Below are 19,148 nucleotides of genomic sequence, written 5' to 3'. Positions count from 1 at the left end.
ACTACATTTATGTGAATTTTGTTTGGTCACCCAAGAAGGTATGTAATTGCAGCTTAATTGCATACTATGATTGGTATACTGAATTAAAATTCAGACTAATGTCTGTGATTATGCAATCCCTTGTTAACACTGTGCTGTTTAGTAGGTCCACTGTCTAACAAGAAACAAAAATAGTTATACAAAGGTATGAGTGCAAGTTTGCCATTGTCTTTCCTTTTGTTAAAAAATATATGACTGATTATTCAACTTTAGTAAGTTCTGTATACTCATTGCATAGGAATTTGTGCAGGTAGTAACACAGGCTCAGGTATAACACAGGTATGACAACCGGAGGAGAAATCGCAGGTTGCCTTTTAGTTGAATTTTGACCTGGTTCCCTACACTTGCCATTCTTCCCTTTTTCTCCAACCATTGTCGTGCATGGGCTATTGCTGAACTATCTGTCCCTGGTGATGAATGAACATGTCCAGGCTTATCATGGAAACTTTTTGGGAAAGCATCTGTGGGACACCCATGGTGCACAGTAAGGAATGAAATATTATCTTAAAGTCTGAGGTCTGGAACAGTTCTGAATAAATATCCAAACAAGAGTGTCATCTCCAGTGCGTAGTAACATGTGTGAAGGAAATTGCTTCGCTAGGAGTGACTAACAGTAAATCATGTGGTTTCAATTAACAAGATTGAAAAAATACATTGGAGCACTGCGCAATGCCCTGGCTGGGACTTGTTTGTTTGTCTGTGTGTCTGTGTGTGCGTGTGTGCTTTTGTCTGTGTCCTGTGATAAAGCACAGAGTGGACTCTTCTTTGTCAGATAACAGTTTCCTGTCATCCAGAACAGACAGACTGTCCACACCTGGAGTTCCAACCCCAGATATGAGGCTTCGTTCCTGGGAATGGACTCACCGTCTCCTGCCTCTCCTGGTGCTCTTCTCGGTTCTACTGTCCCACACTACAGCAGAACAGCACTCAGACAGAAAGAGATACTACTATATTGCTGCTGTGAACATAGACTGGGACTACACATCTAATGGACCACAGAGGTAAAACTAAAAACGAGTTAATAGCTTTATATGAGATTTACTATATTCCTTTTTTTCTGTGACCTTTTGTCTTTGTATTGGGTCCTGCATGTGAAGTTGAATCTTTTTGACCTCGCTAAGAGCAGTGTTAATTCAAGTGTTTGGCATATGCTGTTGACTACATTACAGATTTACTGAGTTGATTTGGCTCTTGTCTTCTTGGAGGGTGTATCGTGTAATTGTTTGATCAGGTGGATAGGTCATGGCAGCACCACAGTGCTCTCTCACTTGTGTTCCATTGAATGGAACATGGGACAAAAATGAAAACGTACTGTTCTTTCTTTATATCATTGTGTGTATGTCAAGTATCTCCATCAATTATGTGACGAGAACAGTCTGCTTAGAAGGCAATATTGTCCTCATTGGAAAAGGCTAAGCTTTAGTAATTATGTTTTATGTATTAATGTAAAGTCAATACAATTACAATCTCCAGCCAAGTTCTTGATTATTATCACATTTATGGTGTGAACCTCAGACTGGGGAATATAAAACAATGTACATGATAATTATGTATTTAAGTTACTGAATTATGTGTAGAATTTGTCTTTCTATATCACCCACGTATGTTTTATATTGGGTCCTTTTCTGTTCATTCACCGTTTGTGATTTTCCATTGTTGTCTAGGTCTGGCCCCTCCTATAGGAAAGTGGTGTACAGGGAGTATGAGAAGGGATTCAAGCAGGCCAAGACCCATCCTTCCTGGCTAGGTAAATTATGTTTATGCTTTGGCGTTTTCACCGTTGTCGGGTAAATTATGTGTATGAGTCTGGGCTATCCCACATACAGACAGTCTTTCATTAGTGAATGTTCCTGTTTGCCCATACAGTCACAACTCCACCTCAAGTTCCCTCATGACTGATAAACATAATAAACATGATAAGATACATTTACTCCTGTCTGCATGTACTGTATGTGTGTCTTTCAGAGTGGTTGGAATAAAGAGGACATTACATTTTCATTGGACCTTCTACTCCATCTTCTTTTCTGACCCAATGACAATGTATCATGTTGAATGATGAACTGAGTTTCTGTAATAGCACCTTTAACTGCACAGCAAAATCAATGGTGTGAATTTAACTCTGTCAAATGTACACTATTGTCAGTGAACTGAACTGGTATTAAAATAATAATTTAGAAAGTTTTAAAGATTTAACTCTGTTGCAGTGTTCCCCATTTTACTTTGAAAGTTTTCAAAGGAACTCGATTGTGGTGTTTGCTTAGTTCTACTGTAGCGTAATACGCAACACCTACAGTGTAAAGCATAACACTTGATTTGGCGTAAAATGGACTCCCTTTGCTAAGTGCTGACTCTGTTACACTTTTTCAGTGTAAGAAATGAACATCTGTAGTTTTACAGTAAATCATTTTGGGCTGTTGTTTTAACACTGTATGGTGTAAAGTCTCATTTGCATATTTCCCAGGGTTCCTTTTCTTTTTGAGTAAATTGTAGAGTTAACACCCATGACTGTACTTGTTAGTGACAGAGACATGGTTGTAGAATTATTTCCTGCTAAAGGCCTGTGGTTTTCGCCAAGTGATTTCCTGGATAAATGTCATCATTAAAATTAAACTATAACAATACATTACATATATCATAAGCACTTATTTATTGGCTTACTTGATTACCTAGTTTTATCCTAACACAGTGGTGTTATGAAACCTCTGGTTAACAAGCCACAGCAGGCCTGCATGTCACATTATGCTGGCTTGTAACGTGTTACGTAATACCTATAGGAATCCAGCCAGAGTTAAGATATCCAATGGTCGGAATTTTTATTCACCTGCCACTTGCATTCAGAACAGCTTTCAGGATTGGACACACCTACTCATTCCAGGGTTGTTCTTTATTTTTACTATTTTTGACATTGTAGAATAATAGTGAAGACATCAAAACTATGAAATAACACATATGGAATCATGTAGTAACCAAAAAAGTGTTTAAAAAATCCAAATATATTTTATATTTGAGATTCTTCAAAGTAACCACTCTTTGCCTTGATGACAGCTTTGCACACTCTTGGCAGTCTCTAAACAGCTTTATTTTAATTTAATTTTAATTTCACCTTTATTTAATCAGGTAGGCTAGGTGAGAACAAGTTCTCATTTGCAACTGCGACCTGGCCAAGATAAAGCATAGCAATTCGACACATACAACAACACAGAGTTACACATGGAATAAACAAACATAGTCAATAACACAGTAGAACAAAAGAAAACAAAAAGTCTATATACAGTGAGTGCAAATGAGGTAAGATAAGGGGGTTAAGGCAATAAATAGGCCATGGTGGCGAAGTAATTACAATATAGCAATTTAAACACTGGAATGGTAGATGTGCAGAAGTTGAAAGTGCAAGTAGAGATACTGGGGTGCAAAGGAGCAAGATAAATAAATACATACAGTATGGGGATGAGGTAGGTAGATAGATGGGCTGTTTACAGATGGACTATGTACAGGTGCAGTGATCTGTGAGCTGCTCTGACAGCTGGTGCTTAAAGCTAGTGAGGGAGATATGAGTCTCCAGCTTCAGAGATTTTTGCAGTTTGTTCCAGTCATTGGCAGCAGAGAACTGGAAGGAAAGACGATCAAAGGAGGAATTGGCTTTGGGGGTGACCAGTGAGATATACCTGATGGAGCGCATGCTACGAGTGGATGCTGCTATGGTGATCAACGCACGGCGATTCAGACAGTTAGCAGGCCGATGCTAACACGCTAACAGTTAGTAGGCCGGGGCTAAACAAGCTAGCAGTTAGCAAACCGGGTTAGCAAGCAAGCAGTTAGCAGGGGCTAGCGGTTAGCAGACCGGGGCAGGCAAGCTAGCAGTTAGTAGGCCGGGTCTAGCAAGTTAGCCTTTAGGGGACGTCGCGATTGGGGTAAGTCTGTTTTTGCCTCATCGTGCGGTGACGTCGATAGACCGGTCGGGGAGTTAGTAGGGTTCCAAGTAGCTCTAGGTAGCTAGCAGGCCTAGCAGGTTAGCAGAATGTGCCTTCAGTGGGCGTCGCACCTGAGGGGCCTGTTGGAATCCCCGGGCAGATTATGTCGGTATTCCAGTCATAGAGGATCGGTGGGGTTCCGTGCCCCGTACCGGCAGTAGAAGGGGTCGGATATTGTAGCCCAGGAGTGAGCCGGGAGATGGGTCTAGCATGGGCTAGCCCCAGGCTAGTTGGTGCTAGCTCCGGGACGGAAACGTTAGCAGATAGTCACCTGGAATGCATTTAAATGAAATGGTGTGACTTGTTCAAATTTATGGAAAAGCAGCCAACATGTGCTCAGCATACAGTATTTGGGAACTCCTTCAAGACTGTTGGAAAAGAATGCAGAGGGTGTGCAAAACTGTCATCAAGGCAAAGGTTGGCTACTTTGAAGAATCTATTTTGATTAGTTTAACACTGTTTTGGTTACTACATGATTCCATATCGGTTATTTCATAGTTTTGATGTCTTCACTATTATTCTATTATTCTGCTTATGTAGAAAATAGTAAAAATAAAGAAAAACCCTTGAATGAGTAAGTGTGTACAAACCTTTTACTGGTACTGTACATGCAAAAGCACATATATTAAAAACAATCCTAAAAAAACTAGCTGCAGTAGCATGCTGAGAAATATAATAATGATAGGTGTGGTTTTGATGGGACTGTTTTAATCTCCACAGTATAAAACAATAACTATGGTTATTAACACCAACACTGAGTGTTAATGTCACTCTTACAGTGTGAATTTAACTCCTGAATGAAGACTAGAAATGTTATACTGAAAAATAAACACCAATTTGCTGTGTGCTATAGCGCCTTTAGTCACAAAGTGCTTTGCATTGTACGGGATTATTTTGAGTCCACCACCACGAATGTGTAGGCTTTTAAAGGTCCCTCACAGCCATTCTGATTCCCAAGTAAAACAGAATTTTGAGTGACTAAAATATCACCAATAATATTGGTTTGGATAGTACTTTTTCTTCAATGGCTAACTACCAGGAAGTTCAAAAGACTGGCTGAGTGGGCAGGGAGCTTATATTCATTAGCTCTATGAGACACCTATGTCAAGCAACATGGATTAAGTAAGTAGTGTTGCGGTAAAATCATCATGTAAATTTGGTGATGCACAAAGCAACTCAAACATCTCCCATTTCGCATTTCTCTTGTGATGCGGTTCACAGAAGCACTGACGGATGTGTTGACTTGACAACTGCATCAGCGTTTTGAATGACCCCCCCCCCTTTTGTTCCATGCTGGCTGAAGACCTAGCTAGCCAGTAACTAGCAAACACCAGACACAGATGAAGACCTAGCTAGCCAGTAACTAGCTAACACCAGACACAGATGAAGACCTAGCGACCCAGTAACTAGCTAACACCAGACACAGATGAAGACCTAGCTAGCCAGTAACTAGCAAACACCAGACACAGATGAAGACCTAGCTAGCCAGTAACTAGCTAACACCAGACACAGATGAAGACCTAGCTAGCCAGTATACTAGCAAACACCAGACACAGATGAAAAGGGAAACATATAAGTATCTTTGCCAAATATGAATAATGTAAACTTTTATTTTGCTGACACCCTACAGTCAAATTTTGACACCAGTAGGGTAGCTATAGAACTATATAAACCACTCCCCTCTGCAAAGACGCTATCTCTGATGTTGGTTACAAAGTGTTACTTATTTAAATTAGGTAAGAGAATATCATGTTACCATAGGTGTATTAAAATGTCACCCTAATAATGAACCCAAGTGTTTGACATGGGGGATGGGACCAGTAACTTTATGGTCAAACTTGATCAGTTTAGAAGCAACAGTCATTTTTCATACTTTGCTCATCATACTTTGATTTGGTTTCATCCAAATATCATCCAATTTCATGAAAACACGATTTTGACTGTTCAGAAAAAATAACTAAATTAGCAGCAAGAACATCCCTCTTAACCAATGTGTTTTTGTTGTGTTTTGCAGGGCTCCTTGGGCCCACCATCCGTGGTCAAGAGGGAGAGACCATTGTGGTCATGTTCAAGAACATGGCGGATTGTCCTTACAGCCTCCATGCCCACGGGATCGCTTACGGGAAGCAGTCAGAGGGTGGGTACAAACCAATGATGTCGTCTGTATTAAACTGGCCTATCAGAGCTCATTGGTGGTTACTTATAAATTGGGATTTTTTTTGACAGGTATTCCCACTAAGTGTTCTCGTCCAGAATTCTACAGATATAATTTATTAAAATCTGTCGGAAATGTCCAACAATTTACAAGTCTAGCCATGGTTGTTGTCATTATGACTGTGGTAACTATGTGGAAACAGTGAGGTATTCTATCCCAGACAGATTCACCCATCCTGTGGCCTAGACAGTCATTGATGTGGTTGGAAAAGGGGGACTTAGGGCATTTTGAATGTTATTCATTCAGTTAAGTACACATGTTGTGCAACACAAGCAGCTGTGTTTGGCCTTTTCATTAATATTAACCAGGACACACAGATTAACATACAAGCCAGTCCTAAAGTCCAAAGGATACTCCCTAAAACCAGTGGAAATCCATGATTTCCCCTAATAAAGCCTTGGGCGGTTGAGAGATGAGTTTTGTAAATGCACAGGATGTAGTGTTATTACTCTTTAATTCATACTTAACTCAAAATGAATTGTGCCATTGCAAGGTTAGGTAACATTGTAACAAGATGGCAGTGAATAGACCTCTTAAATTCCCCAGATTTTCCTAGATTCTACCATTTTTTATGAAGATGGTTTGCATATTTTGTAGATTAGCCATTTGTTAAATGTTAACTGGGGTCACTGTAAATTGTATGTTTATTTAGAGTATAGGCGAATCAGGCCAGGTGACAAAGTTTTAACCTTGTACAACATCAAGACAAATTCTGATCATTAAATGGCAATTAAGTTATTTCTCATTCTGCTTTATTTTATTATCATGAACCAAACATGTCTCCCTTTAGGCTCCCTGTACTTTGACAACACATCTCAATTTGAGAAGGAAGATGATGCGGTGCCCCCTGGAGGTGAACACACATACTACTGGGAGGTGACATCAGACATTGTCCCCCGGGCCGCAGACCCCTCCTGTCTCACCTACACCTACCTCTCCCACTTTGACATTGTCAAGGACTACAACTCAGGACTGATCGGAACCCTGCTCATCTGTAAAGCAGGTATGTAAATGTAAATGTGAAATGTATGAGACCTATTCCTGACACAGTGGCATACGTACCAAAACAACCATGTCAGTAAGTAACCAGAAAGAAATCAACTGAACCACCCTCTGTACCTCCCTCCAGGTAGTCTTGACGTGTCTGGAGAACAGGTGTTGTTCCACCAGGAATACGTCTTCCTCATGGGAGTGTTGGATGAGAGTAAGAGCTGGTATAAGCCAAAGATGGACAGTGCCACTGCCACCCAAAGCCACATCAAACACACAATCAATGGATACAGCAACGGATCAGTGCCAGGTCAGTCAGTCAGATCCTCTCTCATCACTCTGAGTTCTGCTGATATCTACAGATAATGGTTGTTGTGCTTTAAGTAGTTTAGGTTGTCTGCTTTAGTTGTTCCATCCCAGCTGGTTATTGCTTGGAAGTATTGCTTCCACCTAATCCTTTCTCAGATTCTATGGGTATAGGGCGTGTAGTGGGCTCATTCCTTCCTCAAGTCTGTCCCCCTCCCTATCTTCTCTCCATCTCCTCCTACTGTCCCTCCCTTCCCCCCAGGTCTGACTGTCTGCGCCCACACCTCTGTCAGCCTGCACCTGGTGGGCATGAGTTCAGAGCCTGAGCTGTTCTCGGTGCACATCAATGGGCAGGTCCTGCAGCAGGCTGACCATCGGGTCTCCTCGGTGGGCCTGATCGCTGGCACTGCAACCAGCGCCAACATGACCGCCGTCAACACGGGCCGCTGGCTCCTCTCCTCACACACCAGCAAGCACCTGGAGGGTAAGTGTCAATGGCTTGATGACATTCAAAACAGTTCTTTGGCTGTCCCCATATAATTACCCTTTTTGATTCCAGGTAGAACTCTTTTGGGATCCATGTAGAACCCTTTGTGGAAAGGATTTTGCATAGAACCGAAAATAGTTCTACCTGGAACCCAAAAATATATATTTTCAGCCGAAGAACCAGTTTAGGTTCTAGATAGCAAAAAAAAATTCTAAGTGTTTATTATATTTGCATATGGGTTCTGAGAATATGTGTGGTGTGAGATTTACTGTGATGGACCACAGAACAGATTGAGGTTTATTCAGATATATTGTAGTGTATTGACATTTTGAAATGCACTTTGAATCAAGTTTGATTGATTGAATGTGTAATGTTCTATTCCCAACATGTTAAATCAACATGACCCTCCTGAACAAACTAACTTCTCTGCTGTTGCAGCTGGTATGCATGGCTTTGTCGAAGTGAGGAGCTGCGAGGGCTTTAACCCTCCCAAACGTAAGCTGACCATCAAGCAGAAACGAGAGAGCCAGGAGTGGACCTATTATATCGCAGCTGAGGAGGTTGTCTGGGACTACGCACCAAACATGCCAGAATACATTGACGGGTGAACAGCTTTACAGATATTTATTGACTTACTCATTTCGCTTTACTTTAGCCCACAATTATTTATCGATCTAAACTAAATTCAGCCAATTTAGAATTGGGAACCAATTCAGCTTAATACAGTAATAGATAATACCATCGTTGTATTTGTGACATGATCGCCACTTTGACATTCTCCATTCATCTGTTGACTAATCTCAGTGTGACCTGACTTCCTGTGACATCACATCCGTTTCTCTTCCTGTTTCTCTCAGAGACTTCAAGTTCAAGTATCTGAAGCGAAGCCCAGAGCGTATAGGCCAGAAATATAAGAAGGCAGTGTACACGCAGTACAAAGATGGCAAGTTCACTGAGAGGGCCGAAAACAAACAGAGGAAGATGGAGGTGGGCATCATTGGCCCTGTCATCAGGGCGCAGATCCATGATGTCATCAAGGTGAGATAAAAATGTTCTATTTTCAAATGCCCACTTTTTTTATGTGCCCAATTCTTAAGTTGTTAAGATGTGTATTCTACCTTCTTCTCCATGCATGAACACTAAACTGTGTCCACAATTGTCTTTTGCCAGTGCCTTCTCAAGCAACTGTTCCCCACATTCACAGATTGTCTTTAAGAACATGGCCACGCGGCCGTACAGCATCTACCCACACGGACTGACCATCGACAAAGTAGCAGAGGGGGCCAACTACCCGGCAGGAGGTAACCAGACCCATGGGGTTCAACCTGGCGAGACGCATACCTATGTGTGGCAGGTGATCGAAGAGGATGAACCTTTGGCGGGCGACTCGCAATGCCTGACCCGTATGTACCACAGTGCAGTGAACACACCCCGAGACATCGCCTCAGGCCTACTTGGACCTCTGCTCATCTGCAAGAGCCAGTCCCTCAACAAGAGGAATGTGCAGGTACTACACTGATACAACTTCTACTCAATTACTAATACATCACTTCTAAGGAACAGGCAGGTACTATACTACTGCTACTTCATTACTACTACTGCACTACTATAACATTTTACTACTACTACATAGGTACTGCAACTGGCCTCTCTCCTCTACTAATGCCATAACAGAATTTAATACAATGTACTTTTACAGATTTTGGATGTACAGTGTTAAATGAAGCTTTGTCTCTGCAGCTGAAATCAGACAAAGAACAGCACGCCATGTTTACTGTTTTTGATGAGAATAAGAGCTGGTATCTAGATGACAACATTGTATCGTACAGTGAACCAGCAAAGGTCAAGAAAGAAGACCCAGAGTTTTATAAATCAAACGTTATGCATAGTGAGTATCACTTCCCTTCATCAAAACAATTCATACATTTTAGAGACAGGAATGGTCTGGGACAGCCAGAAGATGATTGAAATTGAGAAAATGTATCATATACTAAATCTTTCCTCCTATCTAGAATGCACTCCACGTAGAAGAATCACATTCATAAAAATCAACTGCCTATCACTGTCAAAAACTGTGCTTCATATTCAGAATAATAATTTTCCTCAAATCTGACCACCTCCTTTATTGACTAAAATGGTATAATTTCCTCCCCCAGCGATTAACGGTTACGTGTTCGAGAGTGGTCAGCTGCTGGGCTTCTGCAATGGTGAGATCGTGACGTGGCACGTGTCCAGTGTTGGAGAGCAGGACTACATCCAGACTGCAACCTTCTACGGTCACACTTTCGAATTGAACGATCAGACGGAGGACTTCCTCAGCCTGTTCCCCATGACTGGAGAGACCATCACCATGAACATGGATAACATTGGTGAGTCAGCGGTTAATGGGTTAACTGGCCATACACTCCGCACACTCAACTTTCAAACCTCTAACCCATAAGTTCTACAAGATGCAATAGATAGGTTAGTGGTGGAAAATGCATTTGGGTCTTCAACCGTCAACTCTACAGCAGGCACAATACAGGATTAAGATGATGTAAAATGTTTCCTTTTGTTAGGATTCAAGGATTAAATATGGTCTGTTCTTTTGTTAGGTGTTTGGCTGCTGGCTTCCATGAACTCCCATGAGACCACCAAGGGAATGCGTGTGAAGTTCAGAGACGTGGAGTGCTTCCGAGACTACGTCTATGAATACGAAGACGAGACCATGACGGCGACAGAGACGGATCCGAAGGTCAGCGCTGACTTCTCCATCTGGAAACCCATGGACATTAACGAGGCTAAAGATAAGGAGAAGACGGACGAGGTGAAAGAGAAAAAGAAGATGGTGGAGATTGATGATTATACAGCGGGCTGGGCCGATTTTCTGGATCTTAGGTCAATCAAGAAAAAGACGAATGAGACGGACGTGGAGATGTTGGATCTCTCTCCGTACGACTACGATAGCGCTGATGTGCCTGATCCCGACGGAGACGCGAATGCAAACCACACCTCATCCTCTTACGATGCACCTACAAACACGTCATTGGCCGAGAGGGAGACGATTGACGGAGGCAACTTTACGACAAAGGCTTTGTTGAACAAGAGCATAATTGAGAATGCAACAGAAGCGCTGAACTTTACCACAGATCAGTTACACTCAAATCTTAACAGCTCCTCAATGGCTGAGACTGAATCAATGAACAAAACAGCTCATAACAACAGTTTATCATTTGTCGACAGCAACATCACTTCAGTAAGTACCAATAGTACAGAAGTCACAGCAACCAAAGATTCACCAGGTCCGTTCAACAATGGCTCAAAGGATGAGAGTGAGAGAGTGATGCAGATCAGAGGGGATTGGGCCACTGTGAATAGCACCTCAAAAGTTGAAGCATTAGTGGGAGAGTTAGAGGGAAGGATTACACGAGGCGATGTCTTCTCTTACTCTGTGCCTCTTCCCGACCCCTCTTCCAACACCACAGAAGAGAACAAGGGGATTGACGCCAACGATATTGTACTCCTGGCCAGAGAGTCTACAACTGCTTCATCCAATGAAAACGGAACAGCTTCAAATTCATCTCCGAATATAACCAACCAATCAGAGAGTGTGGTGAGTGCTGAAGTTGCAGAGTTCATTTTTACCTTGGTGGAAGAACACAACATGACCAACTTTGACCTTGAAATTGAGGATAGTGGTAACATAACCGTGAACGGTTCATTGGACACCAACACCACCACTGAGCAAGGAAATGGTACCTATTTCTCTGACGCCATGTCCACACCTGGCAACGTCAGCAGTGTGGTGCCACAAAATGGCACACAACCATCAGACATTGAAACATTCTCTGACATAGTGCCCAAACAAAATGGCACAGCAAACACTTCTGGTTTGAACCACTGGAATTCATCAGAGGAGACTAGTTCTGAGAGTGAAAAGAACGCTGCTGTGCCGGATGCCGTTGTAGAGTTGTCCTCAGAAAGCTCAGAATTCTCTAATGAGACTACTGACGCTAATCCTGCTGCGGCCAATCTGTCACTGTCAACCAATCAGCAGCCAGACAGCAGCTCGGAGGAGATTCTATCCCAGAGTTCTGAGAGCTCCAAGGAGGAAGTGGTAATCTACCTGAGAAACAACAGGAGTGAGGTCATCCGCACCATCTCTGTTGACCTGCAGGGGGAGCACTGGGGCTATGAGGGGACACACGGGATGGTCCCAATGGAGATGCCAGATCACATGACGAAATATATTGGAAACGAGCTCCCAGAGCCGCCAAATACTCTGGAACCAAGCCCAACTCCGGAAATGCGGAAACCCAACATCAAGGTCGTCCACCGCAGACAAAGACCCCGTAAAGGCTATGCCATGAAAACCAAGAAGAAGAAGGAGTACAAGCCCCAGCCTCCGAGAGGCCGCAGTTTCTCCCCCAGGGGTTTCAAACCCCCTCCTATCACCGGTCAAACCCCCAGAGGGACCCGACCCATTTCCAGCGAGGAGGACTTCTCAAACAAAGCCATTGTGATTGGCGTGCCACGACCCGACTTCAGCGACTATGAGATTTATGTCCAGAGTGACGGCAGTGATGACCCGGATGCTGTCCTAGACATGGCAGCGGATAGCGCTAGAGAGGAGTATGAGTACGTCGACTACATTGACCCATACAAAGAGAAGGAGGACATGCACGACCTAACTCTGGATGAGAATGCAAAATATTTCCTCAAAATGGCGGGTGAAAACGTGAGGACATACTTCATTACTGCAGAGGAGGTGCAGTGGGACTACGGGGGCTATGGACAGAAGTAAGCACAATAGAGCGGATGGGGCTGAGGTGTGGGATGTGTTGGGAAAACATAATGTCCCTTGTTTATTGTTCTATGTGCTCAAATGATATTTCTTCTGACTGGAATTATGCGTACCTTCTTTTTTGTTCCATAAAACCTTTTGTCCATTGTCTCTCCACAACAGGAGGATGGATAAGGCACAGAAAGCCGACAGGTCCACAAGATTCACCAAGGTAGTGTTCCGAGGTTACCTGGACAGCACGTTCAGCACGCCAGACATCCGGGGGGAGATGGACGAACACCTGGGCATCCTGGGGCCAGTCATCAAGGCAGAGGTTGAACAGACCATAATGGTAAGACAGGAAACCCTAACGGCTACCTTTTGCATTGATCTACTGTAGGTGCGTTTTGCCCATGATCATGAATAATGGACCATGTAATCAAACTGATGTTCCTGGTCTGTAGGTATTACGGTATTTTTCAGGAAATTAAATGTGTGTCCTTGGTCTGTAGGTATTACGGTATTTTTCAGGAAATTAAATGTGTGTCCTTGGTCTGTAGGTATTTTTCAGGAACCTGGCCAGCCGCCCGTACTCCTTGCACGCCAATGGGGTTTCCTACACCAAGCAGACAGAGGGGTTGTCCTACGAGGACGAGTCCAAGTACTGGTACAAGTATGACAACGAAGTCCAGCCCAACACCACATACACATACCTCTGGAAGGTCAACGCCAATGTCGGGCCCACCGGAGACGAGTCAGACTGTCGCACCTGGGCCTACTACTCTGGGGTTAACCCTGTGAGTAAACACTTACCTTCTGATGGTTTAGTTAATTAATGTAGCTGATACAACATCACTATTTTCTATGAATAGTCCTTTTTGTGCTTCTGAGGTATTTAATGTGATAACTTTGTGTTGACGTGTGATGTCTTGTCCTCTGAAGCATCTCCTACACTAACCTGTTGTGTCTTTGTGATCTGTTGAGGGATATTCCAATAATCTAGTGTTTGATTGTTTGTTTTCTCTCGTCTCATCCAGGAGAAAGATATAAACTCTGGTCTGATTGGGCCATTGCTGGTGTGTCGTAAGGGCACTCTGAGCACGAAGGCAGTGGACATGAGGGAGTTCATGCTCCTGTTCATGACCTTCGATGAGTCCAAGAGCTGGTACTACGAGAAGAACCATGAGATAATGGAGAGGAAGAACAAACGAGCCAGGGTGATGGACCATGACTTCAGCGATAACCTCAAATTCAGCGGTAGGCACCTTCTAATCTAACACCATTTTGACTAAATGAAAGGTAATGGTGGATAACTGACTAGTGGGTCACGGCTGTTCCCTCCTGGATCAAGTCTTGATTTTGGATTTTTGGTTGTAAAATCATGATATGCGTAATGAACAACAGTGACAAATTTACAAAACAGAGATTGTTTAATCGTTAATTTGTTGGGGGTTGTGTGTATGTGGGGGGGAGCAGCCATCAACGGAATCATCTTCAGTCTGAAGGGTCTGAGGATGTACACTAACCAGACGGTCCGCTGGCACCTCTTCAACATGGGATCTCCCAGAGACCTCCACAGTGTCCACTTCCACGGCCAGACCTTCATCCACAAACAGACTAGGGACCACACCCAGGCTGTCTACCCACTGCTGCCTGGTGAGAACTTAACTGGATGGATAGATGACATGTTTTGTCACATTTAGGGCAAAACGGTCCTAATGCTATGTAAATGCTTGAGTTGAAAAGTGTTATATGTACTGTGTGTATTTGAGTGGGAAAACACTGTTGTTTCACTTAGTCGCGTGGGCTGTGAGAACTGATTAGAACCTGTTCTTGTTTGTACAATGCTTGAAAGAAGTGGAGCCGAGCCCTGCTATCTCTCGTGTAACCTTGCCTCCCCCTCGGAGAGGCAAGCAGCTCTTTGTGTAGAAGAAGTATATAATGACTGTGTGACTCTGTATCCTTTGAGTTCCTCTCCGAGTGTGATCTCGTCTGCAATTGCTTGAATAAACTCTTAATAACTGGATAATTATCCCTAGTTGATCCTTGGAAAGAGTTTTCCTCAACACTACTAACCGGCTCTGGTTTTGTTTCCCAGGGGGCTTTGCAACTCTGGAGATGTTGCCTTCCAAGCCGGGGCTGTGGCAGCTGGAGTCAGAGGTTGGACTCTCCCAACAGAGAGGGATGCAGACCCTCTTCCTGGTTCTAGATAATAGTACGACCCACTCAAAAGCACTTATGCTAATGGTACCAATTTCTCAATGCCACATGTAACAGCAAAGGTGTGATGTCCACCTCAACTCCCAGAGAGTCGTTTTTACTGCTAGTGTCAATGCTTATTGAGTGAATTGACTCAATCCAAGTCATATCAACGGTCATTATCCCAAAGAATTAGTCCCATAATAAAATCTATTTGTGTTTTCCAGAGTGTTACCATCCACTGGGTCTGATTTCTGGGAGCGTCAAAGACAACCAGATCACAGCAAACGACAAAAGAGGTATCCTTACACTCAGTATCCCTCCGCCCTCTAGATGTTGGGTGCCTAATCAGAAATAATACTACCAACTGACATCTAGCCTTCCAAGTTAGATGTCCTTCAGTGATGTTTTAACTTTTACTGTTGCAAAAGCAACATTCCAAGTATAAATACTAAAGGATTATTTTTTTAAGTGTTTTGAGCAAAATAGTGTTTTTTAGACACTTCAAGGAATTGGTCTGAATCCATGATGTCATCAGCCTCCCTGCTTGCTTGAGGAACAATAGATCACAAAAGAGGAATTGCCCATCCCCCACTTGTGCCATGACATACCTGGACCACCTATTGAGATGTGCATTTTGTTTAGTAAATGGGCTAATCAGGGTCACACTTAGTCGTCTTAAACAAATCTACTTTGAAACAAAAGTGAACACCTCACACACATGATTATGGGCTTAAAACGAAGAAGACACCTGTATCATGTCAGATATAGAGTTGAAAGGTATAACATTTTGAGTTTGCATCTCAATATTACACTTGATATACATCACAGAAGACTGAAATGTAACAAAACCGTTTGACACAGAAACACCGGATTTTCTGGGTTTAATTTTATGTTTACTAATGATGAAATTATGAAAAATATTAATAACATTCCACCCATGAGGTCACTAGGTCATTTGACTGCAGGAAAGGGCAATATGGGGTGAAAATTAGTCTGGAGTGCCACTTTAACAGTTGCAGTGTTTTACCCAGAGGAGGCTGGTGGGAGGAGCTATAGGAGGACGGCCTCACTGTAATGGCTGGAATGGAATAAATGGAACGGTATCAAACTCATCAAACATATGGAAACAACATGTTTGACTCCGTTCCATTTATTCAATTCCAGACATTACATTGAGCCCATCCTCCAATAGTTCTTCCCACCAGCCTCCGCTGGTTTCACCCTCTAACTAACTTGTTTCTCCTTATGCAGGCTACTGGGAGCCCCATCTGGCCAGACTGAACAACCAAGGCAAATACAATGCATGGAGTACAGACAAGACAGGCAGCTGGATACAGGTACATAACCTCACCTCCCAGAGAATACATGTGGTGTCTGCAATATTATGTAGCTGGTGAGCAGTGAGCATGCATTCCTCAGCGTTTCCTACAGGTGGCAGCATAATCATATCATTACAGCGTCTTTGTGAGGATACACTCTGTTGAGGTGGGGTGACATGAGTGTCATGCCTTGGTCCTGAGTATTTCCTGACCCTGTAAACTCGATAGGTGAGGTTTTATGTGTCTCAACTTAAGCCTGGGTGGTGATACCTATTTGGTGACACCTGTAGTGATGCCTACTGTGACCTGTAGGTAGACTTTCAGAGGCCCGTGGTGATCAGTCAGGTCGCGACACAGGGCGCCAAGCAGATGTTCTCCTCCCACTACATGGTCAACTATACCATATCCTACAGCACGGACAAGAGGAAGTGGATCTACTACAAGGGAGACAGCAACGAGTTCAGGATGGTGAGGAGTACGTCTATAGAACAGCGTGGTTGGAGAGCAATGGAACACGTGTGACGGGATTATGTGTTTACATTCTAACATTGCTGTTATTCTAGTTATATGCACTGTGTTATATTTACATTGTCAAAAATCAGAGATACTTCTGGTAATCTGAAATTATACTTTTGATAGATACTTTTGAATTTGTTCATTGCTATGACTGCTAAATATACAGAGATACAGTACATATGACTATATATGTTTTTAATCCAAATGTTTTTCTTCCATTCTCCAGACATTCACTGGTAACGAGGAAGCTCATCAGGTGAAGGTCAACACCCTCTTCCCTCCCCTGATTGGTCGGTTTATCAGACTTCACCCTCTCCACTCCCACAACTCGCCCATGGTCCGCATGGAGTACTACGGCTGTGAGCTGGACGGTGAGCGATGAGGATGTTGTTGTTGTTGATGATGGTGATGGTGATGATGACGATGGCAATTATAATGATGATAATGATGACGGGTAGTATTCCTACTGTTTAATGTTATGTTAGCATCCAAGCCTATGTTCGAGCACAAATATTTCCCAATAAACGTGCAATAAAGTGAAAGTATTCTAATTCCCTCCATCAGGTTGCTCAGTGCCCCTGGGTATGGAGAGCGGGCGGATAGAGGACCATCGTATCACTGCCAGCTCTACAGCCTCCAGCTGGTACTCTGGTTCCTGGCAAGCCTCACTGGCACGACTCAACACACAGGGCACCATCAACGCATGGCAAGCCAAGGTACGATAACACACACAGATCCATGTAGGCACATGTGCGCGCGCACACACACACACGCACACACACACACATATAGATATATACTGTATGTACAAACTAATGTGGGCACACTCACCATTCCAGGTCAGTCATCCCTCTGTCCCGCCTGTCTCTCCCCAGAATAACAACATGAACCAGTGGCTGCAGGTGGAGCTGGCCCAGGTAAAGAAGATCACAGGTATCATAACGCAGGGGGCCAAGTCCCTGGGCACAGAGATGTACGTCATCTGCTACACTCTGGAGTATAGCGATGATGGACTACACTGGATGAAGTACACTGACGATGATGACAACATGTCAAAGGTAGGAAAAGTCAGGCAAAAGGGTTATGCGATGGTATTAAGCGATGGTATTGAGGGGTATTTTACAGTCCTGCTGTTACTTCTCTACCCAAGCTATCGCTAATAAGTATTCATCTGATAATACTATTACATGAAGAGTTCAAAATACTGACATGCTGTCTGTCTTCCACTCTCCCGGCAGACTTTCCCCGGCAACACGGATAACAATGGCCATGTGAAGAACTACATTTATCCTCCAATCTTCTCTCGCTTTATCAGAGTCATCCCTCAGAGCTGGAAGACCTCCATCACGCTCAGGATAGAACTGCTGGGCTGTGACTTTGAATGAGGGACACACACACACATCCAAGATGCACGAATCACATTTCTACTTTAAGATCTTCATGCACATCCAAACGTCAGGTGCGTGCAGTAACTCAAACCATCACATAAATGATGAATTGATGTCAAAGGGAAATTTGAGGGAAATACGAGGGAAGTATGAGTTATGTGCACGTTTCTCAGATTGGGATTCAGCTCTTCGCTCATATAGGATACAGACAATTATACGGCTTCATACATAAGAAAGTAGCCTACAGCTTAGCAGATAGAGCAATATGCATTTTACTATGTCGTCTTTATACTTTGTATGTTGTATCATAATTGAACATGAATCTAATGTAAATAATGTAAGTAGTACTCAGAGTATTTAATTAGTTTTTGTCAATAAAAAATCTATTATTGCTCATATTTTGTCAGTCACTGTGCCTCATTCTAGGATTGTGGCATGTTGTATGAAACTGTGGAAGCATAAAACATACAGTACCTCCTATATAATAAAACATACTTTTTCCAAATACTACATTCTACCATAGTATCAATTGGTCAAATTCTGAATTGACCCCGACCCTGAGGGAGTGAGTAGACAGAGAGAAAAGGTGGATGGTAGAGACTCCCTGTCATTGTAGGCTTGTGAACAGGAGAGATCTCCCAGCCCAGTGGGGTGAAGGTGTCACCTTTTGCACCTCTGATAATCCCCTCTGTGGGGGTGTATGTCACACCTCGGAGCCCCAGAGTCAACAGCCAAGTGCAGCTGCAAACACAGGGCCTGTTTGTCCGTTTGCCTGCCTGCTAAAAGAGACACCAGAGGTGTGAAAGTCTCAGCGAGAGCTGGGTCTGCAAAAGAACCCGACAGGAGAGAGCTTTGAGAATGTCCAAATCAAATTGTATTAGTCACATGCTTCGTAAACAACAGATGTAGACTAACAGTGAAATGCTTCCTTTACAGGCCCTTCCCAACAACGC

The 19,148-nt window shown here is 43.2% G+C and overlaps 1 protein-coding gene across 1 annotated transcript; it reads left to right on the top strand.

The window, feature by feature from the left end:
* Nucleotides 1-378: 378 nt before the first annotated feature.
* Nucleotides 379-18,593, top strand: f5 (coagulation factor V). Its single transcript, XM_029637807.2, has 25 exons — nt 379-523; nt 834-1,040; nt 1,704-1,786; nt 6,025-6,147; nt 7,016-7,228; nt 7,355-7,525; nt 7,784-8,005; nt 8,447-8,612; nt 8,866-9,046; nt 9,213-9,515; nt 9,749-9,896; nt 10,165-10,377; nt 10,603-12,787; nt 12,954-13,122; nt 13,331-13,567; nt 13,808-14,027; nt 14,247-14,426; nt 14,869-14,985; nt 15,197-15,268; nt 16,224-16,309; nt 16,604-16,759; nt 17,034-17,178; nt 17,372-17,523; nt 17,683-17,865; nt 18,046-18,593. The coding sequence occupies exons 1-25, from the start codon at nt 453-455 to the stop codon at nt 18,190-18,192; spliced, it is 6,150 nt and encodes a 2,049-aa protein (XP_029493667.1). The 5' UTR covers nt 379-452; the 3' UTR covers nt 18,193-18,593.
* Nucleotides 18,594-19,148: the final 555 nt, after the last annotated feature.

This window comes from Oncorhynchus nerka, linkage group LG1 (assembly GCF_034236695.1).
Source record: "Oncorhynchus nerka isolate Pitt River linkage group LG1, Oner_Uvic_2.0, whole genome shotgun sequence".
NCBI lineage: Eukaryota > Metazoa > Chordata > Actinopteri > Salmoniformes > Salmonidae > Oncorhynchus > Oncorhynchus nerka.
The sequence above is the reverse complement of the archived record's forward strand: the minus strand, read 5'-3'. Positions and strand labels throughout refer to the sequence as shown.

Coding starts and splice junctions, on each gene's coding strand:
- f5 (XM_029637807.2), top strand. CDS start 453: ATGAATGAACATGTCCAGGCTTATCATGGAAACTTTTTGGGAAAGCAT. Junction 524..833: donor TGGGACACCCATGGTGCACA/GTAAGGAATGAA, acceptor CCTGTCATCCAG/AACAGACAGACTGTCCACAC. Junction 9,897..10,164: donor TAAATCAAACGTTATGCATA/GTGAGTATCACT, acceptor TTCCTCCCCCAG/CGATTAACGGTTACGTGTTC.